Source organism: Leptosomus discolor, chromosome 8 (genome assembly GCF_034619465.1).
Source record: "Leptosomus discolor isolate bLepDis1 chromosome 8, bLepDis1.hap2, whole genome shotgun sequence".
Classification (NCBI taxonomy): Eukaryota; Metazoa; Chordata; class Aves; order Leptosomiformes; family Leptosomidae; genus Leptosomus; species Leptosomus discolor.
The window spans coordinates 5,292,790-5,304,645 of record NC_141398.1 but is presented as its reverse complement, the minus strand read 5'-3'; the positions used below and the strand labels follow the sequence as shown (position 1 = coordinate 5,304,645).

At 47.4% G+C, this 11,856-nt stretch overlaps 1 protein-coding gene across 3 annotated transcripts; it reads left to right on the top strand.

The window, feature by feature from the left end:
• The first annotated feature begins 206 nt into the window (after window positions 1-206).
• PDCD6 (programmed cell death 6) lies at window positions 207-10,230 on the top strand. Of its 3 annotated transcripts, none has more exons than XM_086468944.1 (6): window positions 207-292; window positions 2,895-2,956; window positions 6,379-6,423; window positions 7,551-7,703; window positions 8,208-8,317; window positions 9,687-10,230. In XM_086468944.1, the coding sequence occupies exons 1-6, from the start codon at window positions 207-209 to the stop codon at window positions 9,783-9,785; spliced, it is 555 nt and encodes a 184-aa protein (XP_086325070.1). In that variant the 3' UTR covers window positions 9,786-10,230. The 3 variants fall into 3 exon arrangements, with proteins under 3 accessions (XP_086325070.1, XP_086325069.1, XP_086325071.1); XM_086468943.1 differs by having other exon boundaries at window positions 7,551-7,709; XM_086468945.1 differs by lacking the exons at window positions 6,379-6,423; window positions 7,551-7,703.
• Window positions 10,231-11,856: the final 1,626 nt, after the last annotated feature.

Here is an 11,856-nt window from a genome sequence, read left to right as displayed (position 1 = left end):
GAGGGGACAACGGGGACAACCCCCTCCCACGGGGGGCGGGGGGAAGGGAGGCCTCGCCCCGCCGCGGCTCTTCCCGGGATTCCCCAGGGCGGATCCCTCTCCTCTGCGTCACCCAGCGACGTCACCGGCGGCGCTGCGTCAGGCGGCCCGTGCCGGAAGCGCGGAGGAGGAAGGCCAGAGCTGCCCGGTGCCTCCGCGGAGGGGCCATGGCGGCGGGTTACCAGTACAGGCCCAACGGCGGCGGCGGCGCCGCGCTGCCCGACCCCGCCTTCCTGTGGAACGTCTTCCAGAGGTGAGGCCGCCGCGCGACCCCGCCGCGTCCCGCCCTCACGGCTGCGGGGACGGGGCTGAGGGGGGGGGGGGGGAGGGCTCGGCGTCCCCCTTCCCGCCGCACCGGGCCCGGCCCGCGCCGCGGTGCTAAGTGCGGCGGGCAGGGCCCTGCCGGCGCCGCCGCTGCCTGAGGTTGCCCCGGGAGGCAGCGGGGTTTGGGAGGTGCTCGGAAACGGTCAGGTGCTGCGGGGAGACCGTCGCAGGGCCGGGGCACGCCGGGGGGTGTTGGGGACCTTGCTGGGCGGGAGGGCTCTGAGGGGGAGCCTGGGGAAGGGCCGGGGGAGGAGGAAGCGTGGCTGCGCGTTAGGGCGAGGGAAGGGGATTGACGGAGGGGGAAGGCAGCCTTGAAAACGCTGAAGTCATTTCTTGGCTGGAGAATCCAGAAAGGGTTGTGAAGTCTGGAGCATCGATGGTACGGTAGAGGAAGGCTGGTCAAAATGGTAAATGCTGGGTGGAAAACTTCACCACTGCGACAAATACTCTCTTGAATACAGCAGGAGCCTGCAAGGGAGCTAGCAGGCCTGTGTTATAAACGATATAAACCATCCTACCCAGACCGCGGTGGTAAAGCAGCTACAGGAGCTCTTCGCGTTTGTGAGGAAAGTGGGGAGGTTCCTACGTTGGATCCGTTTCTATGGGAGACGTGTCAGAGGATCTGTCCTGACTCGAGTGACAGCAGGGAGAGGTTAAAGGGTAGACAAACAGTAATAAGTTGCTAAAACTGGCTGGTATTTACTTAGAAACTCATGAGCGACTCAGGAATGTGGCAGCTTACCTACCCAGCCTTCCGTAAAACCACCTCAGCTGAGACCTTGGAGGAGGCACGCGTGATGCCGTTTCTTTTTTTAAAGGGTCCAGAAAGAAACAGAGCAACAGTTTGACTTCTGCGCCAGGCGAACCAGTAGAAACCACTTTAAATAATGTAGCTAGTCAGGAGGGTTGCACGGCTTTTGTTGAAAGTATTCCCTTTACCGGCTGCTCTACTGTGCGAGTCTTGGAATATGTTTGATAAGGATTGGGTATGGATGTGGTGGCTGGAAGTGGTACAATCTGTGTCATTTCCCAAGAGGTTCTCAACATGCAGAAGCATCAAAGAAATCCAGTATACGTAGAGTGAAAGGGAAGGTTCTTCGGTGGACAAGTAACTGACCAAAAAGAAGCGTGTGTGGTCATCTGCCACCCTGGCAGGTGGAGCTGTTCTGGGATCTTTATTCAATATGCTCAGGAGTGACGGGGGGGAAAAGAAGGTGGGTGATCACCTGAAATTTGCTGGTGACACTGACCGAGTCCTGCAGCAGGTGAGGCCTGTGGAGACTTGCAGGAGCACAGCTGGGTCTATCGCCCTGCCATGGCCCGGTCACGATTGCTGTATGATGGTCAGCTGAAGTCCAGAGTAGATACCTGATGTCCATGAGGAAGATCCGCTTTAACTTTGCATCATTTTGTAGATAGAATGGCTGTGCTCTGAGCTGACTGGTGATGCTCTTGAGCAAGATAAGTGGGTCATATAACACGTTTTTATGAAAATACCAGCTTAGCACTTAGTAGCAGCTCATAGACGGCAAAAAGTGTTTGAAATACCTAGAAAAGAAATAGAGGATAAAAAGGGGAGTATCTGTTTGTTGTTACAATCTGTGCAACTTATGCTTGGAATTTGGCTGTTGCGTGCGGTCTGTGTCATTTTTGAGATGGGGAAGGAATCTCACAGAATGAACTGAAAAGGTTTAAAAAAGGCAACAAGGATTAAAGGAAAAAAAAACCCAGCAGAGGGATCAGCTGTGCGGGACTCTGCTTTGGAACGGTGGTGACTGAGGGGAAATAAAAACTGCCAGTGTCAAGGGGAAGGTCCTTGTATAAAGTGGAGGGAAGTCCCCACCATTTCAGATACCCGTCTAAAGAAGGCACAACCCGGCTTTATTTGGGCAGAAATTACCTAATTTGTTAATTTTGGGGTGGTCCTTCATTCTCTAAGACAATAGAGCATGAAGGCTCCATAGAAGCTGGCACCTGCCTGTGCTTTTTCACTCCTTGAACCCCTTTGAAAGGGGTCGAGGCCCTGCAGTCCATTCTGCCGGTGCTTTGCGCTGGTTACATGAGTCGCTTTCTCTCCGTTGCCGACATCTTCTGGGTGCCAGACTTGGGGCTCCAGTTTGGGAGCCGAACAGCCCACTGCAGTGACAGTGGGCATCCTGTGGATTTAACCAGCATGGTGTGCTCTGCAGTTCTCTTAAGAATAAACAAATAAAAATACTTTTTTTTTTGAGTGCACCCAAACTGTGTTGTTGGCAGCGTGTGTTTGTGTGCATCTCTTCACTCCTAAGTCTTGCAGGTTTTTCTGTAGCTTTTATCATGTCCCAGAATATCTCACCAGTCTGTACAAAGCATTTAATTTGCAGTGACTGTCAGTGGTTTACCAAGTTAAATGCAATTAGTGACTTTTCAGGAAAAGATTAATCTTAAACCTGGTGAGTAAGAACCAGAATGTTGAAGTCTTCTGTAAGTGGAACCTGTTAAGTTCAGCCATTTAAAGCTTGCTGCCTTTTTTTTTTTTTTTTCTCTCCCAGGGTCGATAAAGATAGGAGTGGAATAATATCTGATCATGAACTTCAGCAGGCATTATCCAACGGTAAGTCTGTAAATGAGCAGTGAGGTAGGTCGTCGTGAAATTAACGTTGAATTTCATGTGAGACTGGTGACTCGATGCCATAATTCTTTGACTGGGGCGGTGGGATGTTCCTACCACTGATTGATGCCATTTAATCTACAGGAAAAGGCTGAAGGGGAGGAAAAAAGTGAACAATCCTCCTGGGTTTATTTTATTGATTTTTTAAATTTTTTTTTTTTTTTTTTTTGCTGAGCCCATTGTTCCTCATTTTCTTTTATTTCAAGGGGAGTTTTCTGGGTTTGGTGCATGTTAGCAATCATGCATTACAAAGCCAGTACCTACTGTAAACATTACTGATTGTATTCTGCGGAATGAAGGCAGGGACATCCCTTTATTTTTTCCAGCTCTGCTTCCCAGAAAACATAAATGGTGTTTTTTATATTCCTTGCTTATCACTACTGAACCTTGGTTTTGTAACCAGGATCAGTGTATAACCTGGACAAAGATCAGATGTTTACATCCGGCCTTTTTACTGCATTTGAAATCTTTTCATACAGTACGGTGCAGGAATTGAAGATGGTAATTTTTATTATTATTTTTTTTTCCCCAGTGAGGCATGTTTGGGGGTTTTTCCCTAACAAAGTAGAAAGGTGCACTCTAGATCTAGTATTAAAACTTGGTGGTAGTCTGTCAGTTCCCTGTCATAACACTCAAAGGGTGTGGTCAAGTAACTCATGGAAGCAAATTTAAAAATGAAAAATTTTTCCAGTAGCCTATTTTTATTTTCCTCTGGTGTCTCAGGCTGGGTAGGGCTGTATTTGTGGGGTTTTTTTCCACTTAGAAACCTGAAAAAGTGCATATTGAAGCTGTTTGTGCACCTTTGAGCCCCTATCACGTTCCCTTTCTCCCAAGGTTTAATTCCCTCACCCTTCCTGTGCTTTGGGACTGAGAAGGGCTTAAACTGACGTTGTGAGCTGCAGCGTATGCAGACTGAAAGGCTCCTTTTTGTCAGTAACTGCCCGACTTGAAATAAATTTGGATGGCTCTATTTAGTAAAATTGTGGTCTTGGAACTAAACTAGATTTACTAGAATGTTTGCTCGATAATATATCTGATAAATTAAAATGAATATAATGTAGCTGCTGTGCCTGATCCATAACTAAAATACTGGTTTGGATAACAGCTTCAGCAAAAGCGAGGTTAAATTGATTAAGTCACTGTTTTCCTTTAAGATGACAGTGCTGTTTAGAACGATGTGGGAACCTGGCTTTGCCTGCCGTTTTAAACTTCGTATATTTTAAATATCTTCCCATCTGGTTGAATTTAGGGGTGACAGGCAGCGGTGACTATCTGAACTCTTTTCTTTCCTTATTTACAGTGTAGATTAGCACTTTCAGTGCTTTGCAGTAAGGAAGAATCCCCACCAAGGGAATTCACAGTTAGACAAGATGTTTACAGAACTGTGAGCTTCCTCTGGTCCAAGAGATTCTGCGTCCCGCACACCAAAGGCACTAACAGTGCACTATATTCTTTTCAAAACATATCCTCCAGTGGATGGTCGTGTGTAGCTGTCCTGCAATCTAACGCTGGCTAAAAGAATGTGTTTATTTCTAAAACATTTAAAAAATCTGCACAGTGCTCCCTAAAACTTGAAGTTTGTGACATTCAGCTTTTCAACAGGTCAGGTGTGTGCAGACAGCGGTACTTCCCTGGGAGGGACGGATCATCACTCCGTGCAGTTGTTTGCACAATAAAATCCTCTGCTTCCTTCTTGTTTTCTTTCCCGTGCTGCCTTGTAAAGTTGACAGTAAAGTCAGGGGAGGAGAACAGTCTTTTACTGTGGATTGGAACAGGCTGAAATGGGTACAGTTCTTTGGCAGTGAAGTCGCTCTGGTTTCACTATATAGTGTCTGTATGAGTCTCTTGAAAATTTCAACGTGAATTAAGTTACATTCCAAACTGTGTTTTCCCTTTTTCTTCTAATCTATTCAGAGTTAAATGCTGGCACCCTACTAATAATTCCATTATTTTTTATTTTTGTCAGGAGACACACAACTCTAAGGTACTGATGTTCTCTGTCTAAAATACTGCTTAAGCGTTTTCCGAGCGATTCTTACTCTTTCCTGCTTAACATTTCCCCTCATGTGCAAGTAGTCCCGTGGCCTGCCTGCAGGGCAGGGCTTTTCCCCCTGGCTGCACCTGTAGACTCAGTTTCCCTTCGAGGGGAGAAATTCAGCGCTGGGATAAGCACTACTGACACCCCTGTGGCCGTGCCCTCACAAAGCCTGCTTCATTCCAGCGTGGCCTTCCTCGTAGGTGTTTGTGGGCAGCTGGCTGCATCGTTGCAAATGCCTCTGCAGCACCCCCAGTCTTAACCGGTTCCCTACTGGTCCCTGCGCTCGATCTCGGTGAATTTTATCCACGCTTCTTGGTCCTGCTGGTACCTTCACAGGCTCGAGAGAATTGGTGGTGACGTTCTAGATGAGGCACGGTGTTGCTTTTAATTTAAAGCTGGATGCTTCCTAGCGCTCTGGAATGCTCCCAACCAAACGAAAACTATTCCAGAGGGACCAGCCTCTAAGTACTCACAGAAGTACAAAGCTCCTCTTGAGGTGGTTACTGCTCAGGCCCTTTCAAGCAGCAACATTTCTTGGTCTGAAAATACTAATTTAAATGAACACTTCATTGATTTAGCAGTGGAGGTGGGAGTTACAGAGCCCTGGAACAGGCTGCCCAGGGAGGCTGTGGAGTCTCCTTCTCTGGGAATATTCAAAATCTATATGCCTGGATGTGATCCTGTGTGACCTGCTGTAGGTGACCCTGCTTTAGCAGGGCGGGTTGGACCAGGTGATCTCCAGAGGTCCCTTCCAACCCCCATCGCTCTGTGATTCTGTGATTATACAAAACTCCACACTAAATTGCACCGTGTGGTTATGCCATGTTAGGAACCTTTCCTTTTCGCATGTCGGAAACTAAATGCCCTGGAGCAATCCTCCTGTAAAACAGGAAATAAGCAGGTGGGTTTTTACTGAGGAAGAGATGTGAGACCTTGCTTGAGATTTAAGGTATAACTCTTCTGCTCCCATGAACAGAAAAAGTGGGGCTTTAGTTTTGAGCTTGCCTTTTATCCAGTACCTCCTGACTACCTGCCGTGACAAATATCCTTCTTAATTGTTCCAAGTTTTGGGGGGTTTTTTTGGTGCAGCCTGAAAGATGTTGGTCTCCGTGTAGTACCTGTAACGTGCTGCTCTGAAGTCCTCTCTGAACGGTCAGGAACGTAATTGCTTCAGCCTTGGTTTATAATACAGTAGCTCCATGTCATCCAGCTCTGAATTCACTGGTTTAAGTTCTTACCTGATTTTTTTGGTTGGCTTGTTGGTTGGTTGCATCTTTTTTTAAATGTCACTTAGTATCGAGGAACTAAGTAATCCTTTCTGTTTCAGGCACGTGGACGCCGTTTAATCCAGCAACAGTCAGGTCCATTCTTGGTGAGTGCAGCTGCGTGATGTGAAACAGTCAAGAGACTGGTTTGTGATCTGTTCAGGGGATTGAGAACGCTGCCAGTTGCCGTGCTGTTGTAAGGAGATCCATATGGACAGCCGTTACAACACACGTACGATACGTGTTTCTCCTGCAATAACGAATGCCTGGTGAAGGGGCTTTTGAACTACTTTGGCTGTAGCGTTAACAAGCTGGTCCTTCACTGGTAGACGGCATGTTTCAGTGTCTCTACTCTTTTATTTTTTTCCCCAGACAGCCCAGCAGTGATATGTTAAACACAAATATCCTTCTTTTTGAATCACACAGGAATGCCCTTTGTGTGCCCACACATGTACTTGTCAAAGCAGCCTGAGAAAATGTTGCTGTACGACTGAATAGATCCTAAATGTAATTGATGTGTGGGGAAATCGTCAGCTTAGATAATCTAAAAAGATACTAATATAGTTTGTCTTCGTGACTAGTGTTCCCTGTCTTGCATTTTAATCCTACGTTCTGCTCCAAAAAAGACCAAACACTGGGAAGACTTCTTTACTCCTACAATAATTGCCAGTAATGTGGAAGATGATGGTGGTAGAACAAGGATGAAAGTGCAAGTGCACGGTTCATAAATCCAAGGGCTGAATGTCTGGCTTTGTTTTCAACAACCATTCGGCAGCAGTCTGAGTTCCCTCGCCGTGCAGCGCGCCGTTTGTGCGAGGACAGTGCCAGCAGGTCAAGGGCAGATGAACATCCCAGCGCTTCTGGCAGTCAGTAGATGTTGTAGACTGTTCACGAGTCCTTAGAAAAGAACCATCTCCCCCCTCTCTTTTTGGCGCTGGATGATCAGTCAAGCCCTAAACACTTTCAAACTGGCAATTAAACCAGGAAAAACCCATGTTCTGTGATTCATTCTGGTCCTCTTTTATCTTGCTTTACCTTACCCTCCTTCAGTGGACAGCCACTTGCTTTTTTTTTTGGCAGTACCTTCCAAAATATCACTTGTATTTTTGCAGTTTCTTTCCTGTTTGCAGTACTTTCCACAAAGCGCTCTCGCTTCCTCCGTAAACTCCTGGCAGATCTTCCCGAGGAGCGGTACGGTTGAGGTGGTGGTTGCGTTTCTTGGTTCTTCTTTCAGGCATGTTTGACAGAGAAAACAAAGGTGGGGTCAACTTCAATGAATTCACCGGAGTCTGGAAGTACATCTCGGACTGGCAGAATGTCTTTCGAACGTATGACAGAGACAATTCTGGACTGATTGACAAAAATGAACTAAAGCAAGCACTAACAGGTTTTGGTAATTCATTCGTAATTACAGTTTTTCTGGTTGGGTTACGTCATCAGATGAGCTGCTTGCCCGTAGGGCTGTCCTGCTCTGGCAGCCGTGGTCACAGTGAGGCGGGTGAGGCGCCGTTACCCTTGTAGGTATCAAGGCGCTCGGGGCAGCTCGCTGCCAGCTCTCCGCCCTGCAGCAGCGTTCTGATGGCGGGAGGAACTTGAATTGCATTGACTGCACTCACAAAACCTTGCGATGCAGCCCGTAACCATTCCCTCAACCAGCTAATTCAGTCAGTAATTACATTTACTGTGACTCTGTCTATAATTATTATTAAGCACGGGTTTCACTGCATGCATTTTAGTGTAACACAGCGATATTTGGCCAAAAAAAAAATTGTCTTTTGTAACTGCTTACTGTGTTGTGGGTTTGTTACCCATGGCTGCTGAACAGCCTCCGTCTTGCTGGAGAAGGACTGCGGTAATTGAAACCTCTTAAAGCATTTCTCTTTTTTCCAAGGTTACCGACTGTCTGATCAATTCTATGATATCCTTATTCGGAAATTTGACAGACAAGGAAGAGGACAAGTTGCTTTCGATGACTTTATTCAGTGCTGTGTTGTTTTACAGGTAAGGATGGAGAGGTACTTTGGTGCCAATTGAAAAATCACCTTGAACTGTGATGGTTCTCAATTTAACTATAATATTGGATCTAGAACTTGCTTATAAATAAACCATTGAAGTATATGAGAGGTGCTAGAAACATCTTAATTTATTGGTCTTCGCTTGTTGTCCATTTGCATCACCAGTAAATTTGATACAATTTTTTTTGACCCGTTAAAAACTTTCACGGGGCAAAAAAATGTAAAATACTCTCAGTGTTTTAACAGGAAAACCCTTAACGCTGTTTCCATTAGTTTAATACCCACACTTTGGATCCTGAGTGTGGTAAAACTGGAGTGTGTCACGTCCCTGGTGCCCATAATTCTCGTAATCCGAGTTGTGAGGGTGTTGTGTATCTCTCTGTTTAAGGCTCTGACTAAAGGAGTTTGGCCTAACAGCCCCTGACTCGCTCTTTCATCACTGCTGCTCCTGCAGGGGCAATGGTAGGGAAGGACATTTCAAACACACACCAAAACCACCTTTCAGTAACAGAATGGCACGTGTGGGGAGAGAGGCAGAGAGAGAGCACGCTGTATTTTCAGAGGTGTATTCGTTCAGAAATCAGTTACTGGCTGATTCCTCACCTCATTGCCTAAGGTTTCTCTAAATGTATCTGACTTTTCCGAAATATATGTAAGACTGGGGAAAAGTTGGGGAACTGGAGCAGTGGACAAGCCGAGTTTTAGTAGGATAGGAGAAAGGTTGCTGCTTTTGCACTGGAACAGTATCTTAAGAGATCTTCTGATATGCAACATGGAGAGAAAGCAGGGCCCTGGGAAGGTGGTATCTGTTACGTGCATACAGGTGTTTTGGTCTCCTTTGGGCTTTATGTCTAGAACCACAGGTCTGCTGAAACATCAGTCGCCTTTATATTCAGCTGTAATACAAGTTAGAAAGTTAAACCCTGGTGCAGAGGGCTTTGAAAGGGCGTGTCGTTCACCTGGCGTTAGCGAAACCGTGCCAGGGGTTCTTTTGGTCCCCCGGCCGTACTGCCTGCAGCTCAGACAGCGATGGCGCGTGACGCACGTTGGGCTAGAAGCTGAGGAATGGACAAGGTCCTCGTTGGATCCTGTTTCCAACTGACTCTCAAATGCCCCACGAGGCTTGTGCGTTGGGTTTTCCCCCCCGTTAAAGCCGGCTACAACAAGCTGGTCTGGAACGCAGCGCCCGGAGAGAGCCTTCGGGGCTGTCCCGGAGGGCGGGCGCAGCCAGGCTGGGCCGCGCGTACCGAGGGGATGAACAGCGAGCGTTCGTAAAGCCACAGCGGCAGGGGGGCACACGGCCCTCTGAACTGCCCCCCTGTACAAAAATGTGTGGGTTTTCCCCTCCTTTTCAGAGGCTGACTGATGTCTTCCGACGATACGATACGGATCAGGACGGCTGGATTCAGGTGTCCTACGAGCAGTATCTTTCCATGGTCTTCAGCATCGTATGACACTGATCCCTGGGAACTGCACGCTGGCACTACAGCCTGGAGCTGCCAAATCCCCCTGTGCTGAAAAAGATCGTTGATGTATTATAATGGATGTAACTTCACATTCTTAAATTTTGTGTGTTGGCCATCACCTTCAGAATCTGTACTTCACTGGGTTTTTATTTGGTAGTAGTGTACGGTACGACCATCTCCGCTGACTGTAGTACAGAGAGCACAGACCCTAGATGGAACTGGTGCAATGTCAAACTTAACCTTCTTCCGCATATCCTGCATGGGGAAAAATGACTCTTTAGAAATGCCAAATTAATATAATGCTTGTTAGTTTATGAGAGAGCTCAAAGTCAGAAGTTGCACAACATGTTTTGCATGTGCCTTACTTTTATAAGAGTTTAATGTATTAATTTTTAATACAGAATTTAAGATGGAAGTAAAAATATTAGATCAACTTTTATAGTCTACTTCACTTGTGTACAGCTTTTTTTTTTTTTTAAGAGGGTGGTGGTTTTTATTTCTGCATTCTAGTTTTCTGCGGTTCAGGGGTCCCTCCCACTTCAACAGCGATGGCTTTTCCCCTGGCCTCATCTTTGTATTTTCTAGCTGCCACCTCCTTCCAGGGTATCCCTGGGACACCTGCAAATACAGCTCCTTCACACCCGGGTCCAATCCTGCAGCTTCTCGGTGAGTTCCTACAACAAGAAGCCACATCGACCTTCTCGGGAGCCGGAGGGCGCTCATTTAACACCAAGAGTCTTCCTTTTGCTGCGGAAGCCTGTACTTGAAGTGGCCTTGAACTGAAGAGTCAGAGGTTCCCATCACCTTACCCTCCACCTCACCAGTTACGGTTCTTGAGGGACACAGTGGAAAAACTGAAGCAGAGAAGTGATGACCGACTCCTGTCCCGCACCCTCTCCTGCGGTAACTTTGGAGAAGCCACCTGGAGGAAGAACAAGTTCTCTTCGATTGCTTTAAGAAAAAATCTTACCCCAGCACTACCCAAAGGCCTTGGAAACACTCGAGCAGCCAGTATTACTTACCTGTAACTGCTGCTCTCCAGGGTCTGGTTATGGGCCAGAGCTTTTAGCTTTTCTCCAAAGACTTCAAATTCTTAAACTGCCGCAGTACTGATTTGTTCCCAGCTCCCTGGGGGCAGGCAGTCCCCACGCGCCCTTTGGCTTCCAGCGGTTTAATTCTGTACGGCCGCGGGTGGGGGAGCTGTGGCTGCTGGGGGCGCCTGTACCTGCGCTGATGCCGGCAGTGACACCAAGCAGATATTCCCAGAGACTACGCAGAGGGGGGGTGGGGGGGTGGGTCTGGACAGAAAGACATCCTACCTAAAAAAATAAATCAATGTTTCAACGTTATTCCCAAGTGTCTCGGCCAGGTCTGGCATCAGGGTGAAGACACCCAAGTGGCAACTGTGCAGTTACCAGCCAGCTGGGGTGCAGAGAAGCTGCTGCTCGTTGTCAGGTGATAAACAGCCCCTCAGTGACAGGTCAGCAACCGTTTCTAAACACTTTTCTCAGCAGTCGTGTTTGTAGGGTGAGCTGCTGGCTAGGGAGAAAGAAGGGAAGCAGGCAGGTCGAGCCTCGGGGTGGCTCCTGTAAAACAGTCCGAGTGGCAAATACCTGCGGAGGAAAGGGAAGGTGTCACAGAAGCCCTCCAAAGGAGGGAAGGCGAATCTTAGGGCATCGAGTTATAGGCTCTATGATGAACTGCTTTGTTGCCTTTTGGTTAAAATTGACGTGACGAGAGTCAAAAAGTTATTGTAGTGAACGCAAGACGGTATGGCAGCTCTTGAAGGCTAACCCTGGTTTAGCTCAAGTATTTAATGCACAGAGACAGAGGAACATTTCGGGTATGGGCGAGAAGGAAAAGGACAGTCCACCACACAGCAGCGAAAAGGAAAATGGGCACTGGGGAGTAAATGGGCTGACTTCTTTTCTCCACGTAAGCTGGATTCGATTATAGACAGCAGATACCTAAAGCCAGGCATCCATGAGCACGTGGCTCAAAGTCTGGGAAAAGGGAATGTTAAGTACAGACCACAGATAAACCTCACGCATGGGTAAGC